At 47.4% G+C, this 17282-nt stretch overlaps 1 protein-coding gene across 1 annotated transcript; it reads left to right on the forward strand.

Annotated features, from left to right (window-relative positions):
- The first annotated feature begins 12678 nt into the window (after positions 1–12678).
- Positions 12679–15311, forward strand: LOC142817727 (uncharacterized). The gene is made up of 3 exons (XM_075895210.1): positions 12679–12907; positions 13774–13857; positions 15025–15311. Exons 1-3 carry the CDS (start codon positions 12880–12882, stop codon positions 15159–15161), a joined length of 249 nt encoding a protein of 82 aa, XP_075751325.1. The 5' UTR covers positions 12679–12879; the 3' UTR covers positions 15162–15311.
- The last annotated feature ends 1971 nt before the right edge of the window (positions 15312–17282 follow it).

Below are 17282 nucleotides of genomic sequence, written 5' to 3' on the forward strand. Positions count from 1 at the left end.
CCCCCAAGGCAATCTTGTTCAATTTTGCCTTGAATAAAAGCAAACCAAACCAAACAATCGCTTTCCGTCGCTCTAAATGAGTAGGAATAACCAGTTGGACAATGAGTTTAGGACGGCAGTCAGGGTGGCGAGAGGTACTGGGATCAATACCAGCACCTCCACCACGTACAGGTAAGGCCTCGCAAAACGAACGGGCAGAGCACGCGCCTACACGATGACTATGATAATGACCACACGGTGACGATGAGGACAGAGAGACCAACATATTGCCACCATTGATGAACGAGCCGCTGTGGCTCATATACCCGTTTTGGGCTACGAAGAAGAAGAGAACGTTTTCGTTGCTCTGGTTCGGGTGAACTCCTGGCTGCAGGTCTTGTTTTTGCTCGCGACATTACTGGTGGAGGTGCTGGGTACGTGTACTTCGGCTGTGTCGGCCATCGTGGAGACAGGTACATCTCCCAGAGCAAGAAGCAGCCGCCGCCTGCGTGGCTTACCCCCTGAATTTGGTCCCATGACATCGACACCCAGAAAGATGGCAACTCCGATGACAAGCCAGGCGGTCCAAACCAGCGATGCCCATGGTTCTCTTCTCGCCCATGTTTTTCATGCGCCACAGACACCAAAGCCGTTCCATGGAGATATCTTCGAGGATGTTGATGACTGGCTCGACCACTTTGATCGGGTTGCCTGTATCAACGAATGGGACGATGTTCGCAAGCTGCGCCGAGTTTACTTTTACTTGGAAGATTCTGCGAAGACGTGGTACGAGAACCACGAGGGCTCCTTTGCAACCTGGCAAGAGTTTAGCCGTCAGCTCCGTGACGCCTTTCTGAACACCGAGAGGAAGGAGAGGGCTGAACAAGCCATATCCTGCAGAAACCAGCGGCCGAACGAACGAGTATCCATGTTTGTCGAGGACATGCTTCGGATCTTCAAGCGCGCGGACCCTGCCATGCCCGAGGAAAAAAAGGTGAGGCATTTGATGCGCGGAACAAAAGAACAGCTTTTCGCTGGGCTCGTGCGCAATCCACCAACGACCGTCGCCCAGTTCATCAGTGAGGCGACCACTATGGAACGTACGCTGCAGCAGCGGTCATCACAATACGAACGCCAGATCCCGGCCACCGCATGCTCTATCGGCTCTGACAGCGAGAGACAGGCCCTCGCAGACTTCATTCGAAGTATTGTTCGGGACGAACTGCGACAGCTTCAGGCGGTGGGATCCCATCAACCTGTGTCTGCCCTCGCGGATGTAATCAGACAAGAAGTCCGGCAGGCCGTCACACCCCTGACCCCAATCACACCACCGATTCCCGAGGCGCCAGTCCTGACATACGCAGCGGCATTGCTATCCCCTGCGCCACCGGCTACAGATCCTGCTATGCGGCCCAGGTACCAGGCTATGCAGTCATTCCACACTACTGCTTCGAGCCCGCCTCACTGCTCAAGGTTCCCGAGCACACCCACCTATCTGCAGTCTACCTCAAGACAAAGTGGTAGCAAGGCAAGCACGTGGCGCACCTCGGATAACCGTCCGCTCTGCTATCACTGTGGCGAAGCGGGTCACGCATACCGGAACTGTCAATACCGGCAACTAGGTCTCCGCGGCTTTCATCCTGATGCTCGATGCCCGCGCTACGATGAGCGCCTCCGCGAAATTGAAGCCTATCTCACGGGCCAGCGAACACCTTCGACTGTTCAGCACCACCAGTCGAGATCACCGTCGCCTCGCCGGTCTACGTCACCCAGTTTGCCCTCATCGTCTTCCGCTCCTTTGTGGAGCCGGTCACCAAGTCCCCGCAGGGGAAACTAGGAACGGCGACTTCTGGGGGTGAAGTCGCGGCCCGGCGAACTGTAAAAGACCCTCATTCGACGCAACGACCAGACGAGGACCATTCCGGTTTTGTAGTGTTCTCTGACAGCAGAAAGATCGTTTCTGCCGAAATCGCCGTCTTCGTCGACAATCATGCTGTCAACGCCCTCGTTGACACCAGCGGCGACTATTCCGTAATGAACGCCGCACTGGCATCTGAACTGAGGAAGGTTACCACACCATGGCAAGGATTCCAGTTGCGCACGGCAGGGGGCCATGTGGTGATGCCTACCGGTATGTGCTCGGCACGCATTCGTATACGTACGTCGACATTTGCAGGCTCTTTCCTCGTATTGCGCGTGTGCTCTCGGCCAGTCATTCTAGGAATGGACTTCCTTCGTGAATACGGCGCCGTCATTGACCTCCGTGAATTACTTCTGTCGTTCGAGGATCCTTTTTGCGCTGCAACTGACAGTACACAATTCCGGAAAAGAGCACTTCGTGTTACCGACGATTCTCTGACTCTCCCACCTCGAAGCAGCCTCTTTGTCGAAGTAGAATTGGGACAGGACATGTCTGACGCGGTAATTGCAGAGGCCAATTTGTCTCTCCTTATTTCACGACAAATCTGTGTTGCCAGAGGAATCATTCAGCCTTCATTCAGGGCATGTTCACCTGCTGGTCACGAACGTCAGCGACGAATATCACCACCTAACGAGACACACTGCCATTGCATATTGTGAATAACTTGCCGATGCCGATGGTTCGCCCACGTTAGCTTTATTTTCATCGAATGGCCACCCTGACGAGGCGTTCGCGAGCACTCTCGACGTAAACGAGAGACTACCTTCGTCTCAACGAGAAAGCCTTTTGCGTTTACTCGGCTCATTTCAAGACTGCTTTGCCACTACGTCAAAGGTTAAACAGACACCACTTGCTCAGCACCGTATCATCACGGAACCCACCGAGAGACCCATCCGACAACACGCCTATAGGGTGTCGCAAAAAGAGCAAGACGCTATACGTGACCAAGTCCAGCAGATGCTTCAGGACGACGTCATCCAGCCATCAACCAGTCCCTAGGCTTCGCCAGTTGTGCTAGTAAAGAAGAAGGACGGTACGTTGCGTTTTTGCGTTGATTACCGTAAACTGAACAAGGTCACCAAAAAGGACATTTATCCTCTACCCAGGATAGATGACTCGTTGGACCGTACACGCAACGCTAAATATTTTTCTTCCATGGATTTACGTAGCGGCTACTGGCAAATCGCAGTGGATGAGCGCGACCGCGAAAAGACGGCGTTTATTACTCCCGACGGCCTGTACGAGTTTAAAGTGTTGCCTTTCGGTCTATGCTCAGCGCCAGCTACTTTCCAAAGAATGATGGATACGGTTCTCACAGGGCTCAAATGGCAATCATGTCTTGTTTACATTGATGACGTCGTGGTCTTTGCAGACACGTTTGAACAACACGTCCAACGCTTTCATGCAGTACTTCAGGCAATCAGAACAGCGGGGCTTTCTCTCAAACCCGATAAATGTCATTTTGGATAGGAAGAACTGAAGTTCCTTGGTCACGTTGTGAGCCATGCCGGCATCCGCCCAGATCCGGAGAAAACCCGTGCTGTTGCCGCCTTTCCCGTGCCCACAAATAAGCGCGACCTACGCCGATTTCTGGGGCTCTGTGCGTATTACAGGCGCTTTGTCAAAAACTTTTCGAAGATTGCTGAATCCCTCAACAAGCTTACAAAAGACGGTGTCTCGTTTGTTTAGGGTCCCGATCAGTGTCATGCGTTCGACACCCTCCGAAACATCCTCCAGGCTCCGCCTGTACTGGGTCATTTTGACGAAAGCGCTGACACGGAATTACACACACGCCAGCAACGTTGGACTAGGAGCGGTATTAGTTCAGTGGCATAATGGCGTAGAGCGCGTGATCGCTTATGCGAGCAGAACGTTATCCCCAGCGGAGAAAAACTATTCTGCAACCGAGAAGGAATGCCTCGCTGTTGTCTGGGCCATAACAAAGTTCCGCCCATACTTGTATGGCCGCCCATTCAGGGTAGTTAGCGACCACCATTCCCTTTGTTGGCTCGCAAATCTCAAAGATCCCTCAGGTCGTCTAGCACAATGGAGCCTTCGGCTACAAGATTTCGATGTCACCATCGTCCACAAATCTGGGCGGAAACACACCGACGCCGACTGTCTCTCACGTGCACCGGTCGAAAATGCCAACACTGACCTTGAAGACGACGACACTTTTCTTTCTGCCGTATCAGCAACCCGCTTGGCTGAGCAACAGCGTCACGACTCGGAGCTCATTCCGCTTATTGACTACCTGGAAGGACGCAATTCCCACCCTCCTCGAAGCTTTGCACGCTCTCTATCCTCCTTTTGTTTCCGCGATTGAGTGCTTTACAAAAAGAACTTTCATCCCACACAAGCTATGTATCTGCTTGTTGCGCCAACTACGGTTCGTGGTGACATTTTACGTGCGTGTCATGATGAGCCATCGTCCGGACACCTCGGCTATACGCGCACGCTGCAACGGATTCAACGCTCCTACTACTGGCCACGTCTCGCAAAGATTGTAAAGCATTACGTTCGCACATGTCGCGACTGTCAGCGACGTAAGGTTCCACCTTTACGACCAGCGGGACTACTGCAACCAATAGGCCCACCAAAGGCGCCCTTTCATCAGATTGGCATGGACTTGCTGGGGTCATTCCCCACGTCTTCGTCTGGAAACCGGTGGATTGTGGTCGCTACCGATTACTTAACACGCTACTGTGAAACGAAGGCGCTTCCAAAAGCAACCGCAGCAGATGTCGCCCAATTTTTCGTGAACAGCATCGTCTTACGTCACGGTGCTCCCGCTGTCGTCATAACTGATCGTGGGACAGCTTTCACCGCAGAGATGCTGCAGTAAGTCTTGCGATTAAGTGGCACGGAACATCGTAAAACAACGGCTTACCACCCGCAAGCAAACAGGCTGACTGAACGACTTAATAAGACAATTGCAGACATGCTGTCAATGTATGTGGACATCAATCACAAGAACTGGGACGCCATACTTCCCTACGTAACTTTTGCGTATAATACTGCTGTTCAAGAAAGTACCGGTTTCACACCTTTTCGCTTAGTCCACGGTCGCGAGGTCACGACGATGCTCGACGCCATGCTCAATGCCCGACAACTTAGGAATATACCGCACCGATGCCGCCAAATTCGCGCAGTGTGCAGAAGAGGCCCGTCAAATTGCTCGTCACCGTATTCAACATCACCAAACCCCAGACGCACGCCGCTACAATCTTCGTCACCGTGAAGTTATTTTCAAGCCCGGTGATGAAGTCTGGGTGTGGACCCCTATCCGAAAACGTGGCCGTTCAGAAAAGCTTCTTCGCCGCTACTTCGGCCCTTACAAGGTCGTACGACGTCTCAGCGACGTCACATACGAGGTTCTTCCAGAAGGCACTTCGAGACGTTCCCGTTTCACCCCGCGAACTGAAGTCATTCACGTTTCACGACTGAAACCATACTTTTCGCACTGTGAATCGCCAGTGAGTGACTGACTTTATTCGTCTATCCCTTACATTCTTTCCTATTTTCTTATTTCTCATTTAACTCTTGGCTCCACAACCAACTATGTTATTCCGCCTTACGCCATTCATTTTGCTTGCATGGTAATTTTCATCTCATTTTCTTTTTTTTTTTTTGCCTTCATGTACAGCATCGAGACGATGCTTCTTGGGAGAGGGGGTAATGCCACCATTGATGAACGAGCCGCTGTGGCTCATACCCGTTTTGGGCTACGAAGAAGAAGAGAACGTTTTCTTTGAGACTGCCTGATTTTACTCCAGTTTTTGAAGCGGAGCTCTTGGCGATTATTTTAGCTCTTCGAAAACTTCCATCAAATCAAAACAACGCCGTCATAATGACGGATTCTCTTTCAGTTTGTGCAGCTCTGACAGCTTCAGAGAACTCTCGAATTCTAAGCACATTCAAAACATTAGTACCCCCGCAGTTGAGACTCCTGAGATTACTAGGGGTTCCGGGACACTGCGGATTAATATTAAATGAATTGGCTGATTCCTTAGCACGAGCCGCACTTGATGGGCCAGTTTTGTCCATTCTGCCAGATGTTGAATATATCACGGCAATAAGATATCGAAAATTAGCAATCTCCACTGATACGATAGAAAAAGTAACTACATGGACAGACTATAACCACCTCATGTTTCCATGGCAACCCCACTGGAGTCAGTCCAGAAAACTCGAAGTCTTAATTACTAAATTTCGATGTCGTGTCCCCCCCCCCCCTAAACCTGTATCTACACAGAGCTGGTCAGACAACATCACCCCTCTGCGCATTCTGCGGAGAAATGGAATCACTAGATCATTATTTTTTGTATTGTCGCCGCTACGAGATACTTAGAAAAAGGTTACTAGATGCCATTTCGGAAAATAGGCCTTAGATTGACGGCGGAAACGGCGCTAAGCTTTGACGCCTCAGCTTTGGGACATTGCCACAGGGATGCTTTCAATGCCGTTTGCGATTATATTCAGGCAACCAAGCGTATACCTTTGTGATCTTCAATCAAAAAAATTATTTATTACTCCCCAGGGCAGAGTGAAGTAAACGCAGCTGAGTGGTAATCATAACACCTCAAATCTCAAAATTGCTCAACTTGATTTTTTTTTAGTTTGCTCTTTTTATGTTGCTTTTATTTTTACATTAGTCTTATTATGATACCAATTCATTACACATAGTTAAAATGATCACAAAAAACTGCACTACACTTTCTTGGCCAATCCCCCTGAGTAAATATGAGCCAACCTCCCAGGGAAACAAAACAAAACAAAATGCTCTGGTTCGGGTGAACTCCTGGCTGCAGGTCTTGTTTTTGCTCGCGACAATATGATGGTGATTACAATAATGCCGAGGTGAGGAAGAAGTAACTAACAAATGTCCCATGTATGGACACCTATACCATCGCCACGACGTATCTGCTAGCAACAGCGTCGTTATGAGACAATAAATCTGGTCTTCGTTCAGTCATTATCATTATTTGTTAATCACTATATCTATATATTGAATACAGTTTCAGGTGAACCAATCTTCAAGTGTTGCAATTACAAACGTGCCAATTTTCTCATTTCACCACATGAATATAGCCCCACCTAATCATTTTTCTATGCCTAAAGGTGACAAAGTATATCTGCAATTTTCTGCTTGGTATTTTCATCACTCTGTACATAACGTATTATTGTGATGAACTAATGGAATGTAATACCAACCATTCAATCAAGCAACCGAGTTACAACCAATCGATCCATACACCCCACAAAAACCTAGTCGAGGACGCTGAAGAACGAGCAAACAAAGTTGAAGTCGGCAATAAACCTCGAGGCCTGAAGTTGTTCACCTTATCGTTGGCTGAGATCTAACTGCTACGGTAAAGAGTACGCGGATATGACACGAACACAGGAGGTTGGAGTCGAAAGTGCGCGCATTACTTAATCCTCAAGTTTCGCGTTTTAATACGTAAGTATTTTACGTGCAGACGGCGCAAAGGAAAAGACCCGCTGCGTCATCTGCACGTCGAGGATGCGCCTCAGAACCCGAAGCAAGGAGGATAAAGAATGAGAGGGAAAGAGTACAGTGCACGATGCTTAATTTGAGCCGCCAAGGCAACCGGGCCATTCGGGGCCAGAGCTCGTCAGCAATTCTAACGAGCCGCTCTGGACGCCGGCCTGATTAGTCGTGGCTTCCAAAGTGCGGCGCCTTCCATGCTTCGCCAATGAATATTTTCCAAGGATCTCGCGCCCGCCTGAATATGGAAGAGCGAGGACGCGCGCACGCTTCGAGCGACCCTGGGCGCGCGTGACGATAAAGGCGACTTTATTTCCCATTCTGCGCGCCAAATAGTGCGCGGGTCAGCACACGATACAGACAGGCGCTTCCCTGAGCAGCCGGTCCGTGTTGATTAACGCCGGGGCTGCAGACGACAACAAATGTGCCAGACAGTGTAATATACGGTACGCTAAAGGAAAGCTCGAAGAAAACGATAAGAAATGTGTTGCGCATAAGATTGAACGCTTTTTTGTGTGGGGGGGGGGGGGAAGGGGGGGTTTAACGTCCCAAAAAGATCCGAAAGCTGGCTGCCAGTATAGTTAGGATATGTGACGAGCTTGGTATCAAGTTCGGAACATCAGAAATGTGAAACATAAATAGAGCACCTTTAAGACGACGAGGACAAGCCAGGAATTAGCCATAACGACAGTTTCTCGTCGTCGTCGTCGTCGTCGTCGTCGTCGTCGTCGTTGTTGTTGTTGTTGTTGTTGTTGTTGTTGTTGTTGTTGTTGTTGTTGTTGTTGTTGTTTGCAACCACCTTTGCGGATAGAGGTCGTACATGCGCGTATGTTAAGATTATGGCCCCGCTTGTTAGACTCAGAAAACCTATTAAGAAGTACTGAGGGGTAATTCTAGACGCCTAAAGCACCACAGGAAGAAATAATCACAGAGAAAGAGCGTCAACTCGCAACTGATTTATTTGCAGGAGAAACGCAGGAAATATATAGCCGCACACGCATGTGCAGAGCACACGTACTACTTCACCTAGTCACATGACCACAGACATAAACTGAGGACGTTCAACCGGCATATCTAATCAAGCAACGAAGCGCAAAAATCAAACTTGCGCAAGACGACTGACGTGTCACTTATACACAAGTCACCTTTTTTCTTTATCCAGAACGCTTTCATTATTTCATGGGCCAGAGCATCTGGGCTTTTGGCGAGGACAGAAACGCTTGAAAACCTCGCCTCACAAGAACAGGAACGGCAATGCGCAGGCAAATGTGCTCCGGAATTATTTCGAAATGAAAGCTCATGTTCCCTAATTCTCACGTTCAAACACAAGTCCAGTTTGGCCGATGTAAACCCGGCCACAACTAAGTGGGATTAACTACACCTCACCCACTACGCAAACCACATACATCGAAGCGTGGATGGGGTGGACGTTCTTTTGAAGAACGTCCACCGAACGCATCTTCACCCTAAGGACCTACTAAGGCTGTTGTCACGCACTTTCGGAGGGACCATCTACAGCTCATGCAAGCCGACAAGGAAGGTGGTTTCGTGGTACTGGCAGCCAAAGCCTTTGGTGAGAAGGCTATTCAAGCTCTACAGAAGGACTTCGTACCAACGACGTCACAAGCAAGCAAGGTGAAGGCTAAAGCTATTCTGCTATGTAAAGATCTTGAACTTTTAAAAATTTCTAAGGCTATTAGCAACTCCAGGCAAGCAACCCTGTCAGTGTTCTTCAGTGCGAAAACACACAAGGTTGACATGCCTTTCAGGTGCATTGTGAGTGAACGTGACTCGTGGCAGTTGCATGTCAGTAAATTTTTACCCAAGCACCTCAGCACGGTTGAAGTCAGAGACCCGTTTGCAGTGAAGAACTCGAATGACGTGACGCAGACTCTGCACTGCCTTCAGGGTGGTGCGTATGGCTTTTCAGTCGATGTTGAAGACCTTTTCTATTCTGTGCCGCACTCGGAGCTATTCAAAATCGTTAGAACCTGTTTTGAAACGAACGGAGTTCTAGCGTTAGAGAGGGCCGCAGGCGTATCTCTAGATAACTTTATGACGTTGTTGGAATTTTATCTTACCTCAACCTTTGTATCACATGATGGCAATCTTTACGTTCAGCGACAAGGGATCTGCATTGGCTCTTGTGTCGCTCCAGTGCTGTGTAACATGTTCTTATCCTCCTTAGACACTGCTTTAGCTCAAGCAATTGACGATGCAAAAGTGCCGAAAGTCTTTCGGTACGTGGACGAATTTTTAGTCATTTTAAAGGCTAACCCTCTGACGACCACCACTATAGTTCAGTGGATGATATTCTAGCACTTTTCAGACAACATGCTAACGTCCTTTCGTTTACGCATAAGCTTCCCACTGACAATAAATTGCAGTTTTTAGAGTTGAGCATCATGTTCTCGGAGCGACACGTGTGCTGGGCGTATCATCCACGTTCGCGCAAAGAGCTTTTACTTCTTGATGCAGGTCATTCTAAACTTGTAAAAAGAGTCATTGCAACCATGTGTCTCGAGGGAGCGCTAGTGAAATCTTGCCATCACAGGATGCAGGATAGCATCACTTGAATCAGGTTAGGCGGCTGCATTCAGCTGGCTATCCTAACACTGTCATTGTATCCGTTTCGGAAACCCTCCTTCAAAAGTTCAAGGGCAAACGAAAATGCAGGCAGCCGAGGGATAAACGACCTATGGTTGTTCCATATGTTCATAAGGTAGCGCACAACCTTAAGAACGTGGCGAGCAGGTACAATGTGTCTGCTGTTTTTTCTGCACCACGAAAGCTGGCTGCCCTATGCCCACGTATTTCTAAAACACCAAGCGCCTCCACCTGTGAAAAAATACACGCTTCGATGTATGTGGTTTGCGTATTGGGTGTGGTGTACTTAATCCCACTTAGTTGTGGCCGGGTTTACATCGGCCAAACTGGACTTGTGTTTGAACGTGAGAATTAGAGAACATGAGCTTTCAATGCGAAATAATTCCGGAGCACATTTGCCTGCGCATTGCCGTTCCTGTTCTTGTGAGGCGATGTTTTCAAGCGTTTCTGTTCTCGCCAAAAGCCCAGATGCTCTGGCCCATGAAATAATGGAAGCGTTCTGGATAAAGAAAAAAGGTGACTTGTGTATAAGTGACACGTCAGTCGTCTTGCGCAAGTTTGATTTTTGCGCTTCGTTGCTTGATTAGATATGCCGGTTGAACGTCCTCAGTTTATGTCTGTGGTCATGTGACTAGGTGAAGTAGTACGTGTGCTCTGCACATGCGTGTGCGGCTATATATTTCTTGCGTTTGTCTTGCAAATAAATCAGTTGCGAGTTGACGCTCTTTCTCTGTGATTATTTCTTCCTGTGGTGCTTTAGTCGTCTAGAATTACCCCTCAGTATGACGAACCAACTAGCCCAACAACAAGTACTTCTATTAAGAAGTGTAAATAATGAGCAGCGGTAAACTATCAAAGCTACGAATACATTTACTATAAAGCTATGCTTAGCGACAATATGTCAATATGGTTGATTTGGCGAGTTGGTGATACATGATTGTTTCGAAATGAGAGCGCAACTTAGACGCGGACAGAAAGACAGGGACAAGCTCTTACTACCAACTGAAAGTTTATTCAGAAAACTGTGAAATATATACTGACAGATGAAACAGTGTCAGCCACAAAATATAAATATTCACAAATACGGGTCAGCAAAGTCAACTGGAAAAGAGTTACTTTAAATTTTCGGTTGGGCGTAAGAAGAGACAATAAGAAATGTCAGAGAGCCAGTGCGTTAGTTATTTGGTGAACCGTTTGCACGACTTGACGTGCTGCCTAATTTCATTGCTTTGAAAAAGAAGGCGCATATACCACGAAATGACCTGTACGGTCAATAGTTCATTTTTCCCCGACTCTATCACAAGCGTTAAGGGGCATGATACCTAGATCGAAGTGTCTCGTATTAGTAATCGTACTGACAGTCCCGAGAACTTCGTTTTAAATGCGTCTGACTGCTAAACAGATAACGTTGCAGACACATTTATCACGATGCGTGCAACGTCAACAAATGACGATTATCCATTGTTATTTTGCAACTACTAACCGACGCATTCATATTATCCGGAGTTTCACGTCCCAAAACCACAGCATAATTATGGACGCCGTAGAGGAGAGCTTCGAAAAATCCAACTATTTTAAGTTTTTATAGCTGGAACAGGCATCTTGTAGTACACGGATGTCTGCCATATTTCACCTGCACAGAAAGCAACCGCCGCAACCAGGATCAAACGCGCGGCGCTTGGGCCAGTATAGAAGTGTAAACGGATAAGCGAGTTGTATAATGGTATATATTCAAGTTCAAACAAGAACAAAGAAAATGAACCGAAGGTCCAAATCAGTGTTACTTACAGCCATGCGAAACCAACGAATATCAGAGAATTCGAGTGTGCGTCGTTTGTATAGATTCGCCCATTCAGCAACTTCTACCATCAAGCCCAGCCCCGCAGCGGTGGTTTAGTGGCTAAGGTACTCGGCTGCTGACCCGCAGGTCGCGGGATCGAATCCCGGCTGCGGCGGCTGCATTTCCGATGGAGGCGGAAATGTTGTAGGCCCGTGTGCTCAGATTCGGGTGCACGTTAAAGAACCCACGGTGGTCGAAATTCCCGGAGTCCTCCCCTACGGCGTCTCTCATAATCACATGGTGTTTTGGGACGTTAAACCCCACAAATCAAGCAATCATCATCTACCATCAAGCCCAGGGCATTCGCTTCAGTTGTCCGCAGTAGTGGTGTGCGGCTACAGTGCTCGGCTGATGACTCGGAAGTAGCGGGTGCGATCTCGGCCGTGGCGGTCGCATTTCGATGAAGGCGACACACTCGAGGCCCGTGTAGTTCGACGTCAGTGCGCGTTGAAGAACATCAGATGGTCAAAATTTCCCGGAGACCTCCGCTACGGTGTGCTTACGAACTGCATCGTGCTTTCGTCACGTAAAACCCCGCACGTTATATTTCGCTTCAGTTTACGCTCGACAGTCGTACTTCGCTCCTTCTATAAGATGCGCCAAGCCGCGGCGTCCTGCCGGCGTTAAAGCAGCAGCGGAGGGAACCAGACCTCACTCGCCCATAAAGGCCCCTTATCTGACTCAGGTGGACTCCGCTCTGCAGCCCGGCACGCAACGCAACGGCCGCTGACGGCGTTGTTTGCGCCGCCGAGCCGTCGACACCCGAGAAAAAAAAACAATAAAAATTGTGGCGAGGAGGCGAGTTCCAAAGGTCCGCGAGAGACTCAGCCGTTGAGGTGCCCCGCCTCGGGAAGAGCTTAGATAAGGTCCCTGCGGGTCTGAATTCCTCGGCCCATTTGGAATACACCGCTGCGAGTCGTCGGACAGCAGGCGAGCTCAAAAACCCCACGAACGTAGACGAGAGAACAGCACAGAGACGGCTTGCGGGAATACTCCGAGTGACGTTTGCAGCATCTCCTAGCGATGGAGTTCCTTGCAACGACGATTGTAGGTAAGTGCTAGAGAACGCGCTCTACGCCCTGCTCTGAACGTCGGGCGCCATTGTGACCGCATTCGACGTCCTCGAACGTAGACGTAATTTGCGAGCCCCCTCTGGTATATGTCACTGTCGATGAATAAAGGTGTGGTCTTCATAACGTGAACCGCATAATTTCGTTTCTTCTTGTTATAGTGGAAAGATGGACAACAGGAACGCTGATTAAGCACGTATGCACCAAACCGTCTGCGTTTCGTCTTTCGGTGCGACCCAATTGAAGCATCTTAATTACGATTCGGCCAGTTGTAGAGTTATCAAGTAACAGCAGTTACTATAATGACAAGCGATTTTTCTTTCTTTCACAGCATCCTTCGTTTCAGCGAAGGCGCGAACGAACAATGAAGTTCACGTCACCGGGATATGATCACTATGACGCTCTGCAATGTGAAAAAGAGAAAGAGAGAAGAAAAAGAACATACCATTATCACTGTGCAATTTGTATGTATGTCTGACATATCCGATGAGACCATTCTGGACAGATTAGACCTGCCAGCGACTCGAACGTCAAGTTTGCTTGTCGACGAGAAATATGTCGCGAAGATTTTTTGCAGCGCAAGAGGATAGCCTGCTCATCGGGAATATATAGAACACTTTACGTTTCTGAAAAAGAAATACATGTATATAACTGCCTCCACGTAACGCATAATTGCATACAAGAGGAAACGCAAAAAAAGAGAAAAAAAAGCAGACACGGCGGAAGCGTTTACTCACAATGCCTGAGATAAGGACTGAGGCGCGAATGCGTCGTCTATGGCTTCCAGCGCTGTTAGTCATGCTTCTTCTAACGCATCCGTGTCGTTTTACATGATCTCGTTTTTCAGGTGTTATTGCGATCATCACTAAAGTTTCCGCCCAAGGTGCCGGTGGATACGACTTCAACGCCCAGAGCGAGGGACAGCTAAGCGGTGAGTTGGTGCAACTTTCCTGAATAGAAGCTTACTTTGATTAGAAGAAGAACGACATTTATTGGGAGAACGGGAACGGCTTTATAGGAGCTATATGGGTGGGGCATCGTGACCAAGGCTCCAGTGGCTTATGCCGCAAGCCGGACGTAATCCAGGAGCGCGACAGTTGCACCTCCGGGTCGGAGCATGCAAGGAGTGCCTTCCATTACTCCAAAGAGCTGCGTTGTAATAAACAGTTGAGGTTATTTGGCCCTTTATCGTAACCCCGTGAGTGAGATGTGGTAGAGGGGGTTATATATATATATATATATATATATATATATATATATATATATATATATATATATATATATATATATATATATATATATACGCATGCACACACACGCACGCACGCACACGAACACACACGCGCGCGCACACACGCACGCACGCGCACACACACACACACACATCGCTAACATTCAACAATGCAGTTTATTACGAAAATCAACGGTAGATATAATGACCTAACCAGGTGCCTGACAAACCGCGTTCATGCTCAGACAATCGTATGTATAAAGCAAATCACGTGAACTCAAACATGCTATTTCTTTAGCCGTTGATGATACAGAGGCTTTACTAATGCAACCAAACTTGGCAATGAATTACGCTACGATAATTAGCCTTGTCTTCTGCTCGGTCCCATCCATAATCGCTTTACGTCGGATGATATGTCGGATGATATATGGATAACCAACGAGGCATTCGTGCAAACTTAGCTGTTTTCGTCGTCATAGCGACGCGCGCGATCCTTCTCTCCTGAGAGCCCCGAAGCTCGGCGAAATACGACCGAACGACTTGATATCCGCGGTGTTACACTGATGTACCAGCGATAGGATTTCGGCGCGAAATTCAGAAAGAGGCTTTGACCTTCATTTTGACTTCTAATCACGAACACATGATCGTGAATTCATTAACGTCGAAGTTTTTGAAAGTTAACGTAGCACGCTAAGTTCATTTAGTGTTACAACTTGTTATCTCTCTGAAAAAAAAAATGGACAGTTCTTTTGGGACAAACTTGCTTCGCGACATTTCAAGCTCGCGACAAAAACTTCTGCAGCATTTCGTCAGGTCTTTCATATTGGTCTGAATCTGTTTGTTGTTTTTTTTCTCTTTCACGTGCAGGCCAGCTATCACCTCTGCAAGTGGCCGGAATTTCGATGGTGGTCGTCGCATGCCTTGGCGCTACGGTCGTGTCCATGTTCTTCTGCTACTACGTCTACAAAAAGAACAAGGAGAACACGGCCTTGCCGAGATACTAAACTACGTCGAAAGTCCTTGGCTGATGTGAAAATGCTTCGGTGTACATAGGCGAAAATAACTGCATACTCATGCTTATCATCCATCACTTGATTTTATTCTTATCATTTTTTTCACCTAGCTAACGAATAAAGCTTCTTTTGTAACCTTTGGTTGGCTGAACTTGAAATGGCAACGGACGTCGATCAATGCACAGAAAGAGTGCCTATACTGTAAACCAGTTTACATTCTCAAGTGTGCTTTACCGTGCCTATAGCTAACACCCTACTATAACGGTGTTTTGGCAAAGCAAATCACCCATGTCATGAGTGCTTTGGTGTTTCAAACACCATTATCACAGAGTATTAGTTATAGACGCAGAAAGCACCCCTAAGGGTGCCAACTGATTTACAGTGTACCTGCACATCCGATATCAAGCAATGATGCAGTGCATGTAAAAGGCAAAATCTTGTCTGTCAGAAAAGTTATATTTCGACAAGGACCTCAATATCTACGAAGTGTGTTTCATGTGACAAAACAACCACGCCGTCATTATTAGTGACGCCGTACGGTGAAGAAAACTTCTAATGATTTTGTGTTTACTCTCCAACAAAATATCGCCACCGCCGGAAGCGGGAATCAAACGCGAGAAATAATAATAATAATAATAATAATAATAATAATAATAATAATAATAATAATAATAATAATCAACCATACAATTTACAGAATGGAGCGCCGCCCCACTCCCCCATTTTCTCTCCCAGTTAACTTGTCTAGGATGTCCTGCCAGTAAAAAACTTCTGGCGCCGCCTCTGCACAAGCTCACTTCCCACGGATTATCCATGGGTACATGGCAGCCAGCGAATGCAATAGGATTTATTCTGTATGGGCACCACCACTGCTGCTTGCCGGTAGCAGCCGAGTCTGCCACAGCCCATAAACTCTATGGCCACAGCGAAAAATTATCCCGAGTCTACGGCGTTCTGTACGGCCTCCGAGATGGCTATGTTTCATAATTGTCATGGAGTTTCACAAAATGATAATGTATGAAACTCTATGAAAATCGTACTGTCGCAAGGTGGCATTAACTCGGCGGTTGTGTTCATTCCGTATAGTGAACACTGCAAAATCTTGGCTAGATATATATATTATTTTTGGGAAATAATTGCCTCCACGACGGCATCGTGGCTGCTATGTTTAGGTACACTGTAGTTTAGGTTGCGCGTACTTTTTTTTTTTAATTTACAGCGCCATCATCAGCAGCAAAGCCGCACCAATCGACCCGAGTCGAAGCTCAAGCCGAAGAAAAATCCAAGCGAATTTGTGGCTGTTGGCCGACGGCTGCCTGCGTTTATATCGTTCCCATGTTTTCTCGATAAATGATGACGAATGGTAAGTATTTGTCTCGTTCATATGTAATCCAATATCTTCACCCTTCGAAAGGTATTCGCTCGTACACATACACAAATTGTGCGTAAATGTTCTTTGCGCCAAAGCTTTCCAGTTACGCGACGTGTTAGGCACGCAGTGTTATTTCCACATCAAATGGTTCTAGCTTCCTCACGTAGCAGCAGCGCGCAACAAGATTTTAGCGTCATATACCAAATGATAGTGACACGAAATTTCATTAAGCTATTGAAGACTGTCTTTGTAGTTTACCTTCCGAATTTCGTTTTGTCTATGCAGCGATGTTTCGCTCAAATTGTTGGCATGCATAACTTGTCGGCTCCAGCACCCGTGATAATATTTACATCCTTGCAGCGTACACCTTTGATGGCCTGGTGGTTTTTGGACTCTTGGTGATTTGCACCTGCGCTTATATGCGCAGAGTTCCCCGGCTGAAGCAGTGGTTTCTGTCTGAGAAGAAGGGATTTTGGGGCGTATTTTACAAAGGTGAGAGTAGAGTGGGCAAACTATAGTTTCAAATGAAATAAGACATGCTAATCGATAATGAGAATATCTTGATTTTTTAAATGTTACGATGGAAGCAGAAACAATACTTTGGTATGGATCGTTTGCCTGACAGGCATTGACTGATTGGTGCAACTTTTTCTTGAAATAGGGTTTGTAGATGTTTTGAAAACATTCAGCAGCTGTGGTATGGTACTTTGAAAACTGCTACGAACAAAGCAAAGATATTT

Source organism: Rhipicephalus microplus, chromosome 5 (assembly GCF_043290135.1).
Source record: "Rhipicephalus microplus isolate Deutch F79 chromosome 5, USDA_Rmic, whole genome shotgun sequence".
NCBI lineage: Eukaryota > Metazoa > Arthropoda > Arachnida > Ixodida > Ixodidae > Rhipicephalus > Rhipicephalus microplus.

Coding starts and splice junctions, on each gene's coding strand:
- LOC142817727 (XM_075895210.1), top strand. CDS start 12,880: ATGGAGTTCCTTGCAACGACGATTGTAG. Junction 12,908..13,773: donor CCTTGCAACGACGATTGTAG/GTAAGTGCTAGA, acceptor CTCGTTTTTCAG/GTGTTATTGCGATCATCACT. Junction 13,858..15,024: donor GAGCGAGGGACAGCTAAGCG/GTGAGTTGGTGC, acceptor TTTCACGTGCAG/GCCAGCTATCACCTCTGCAA.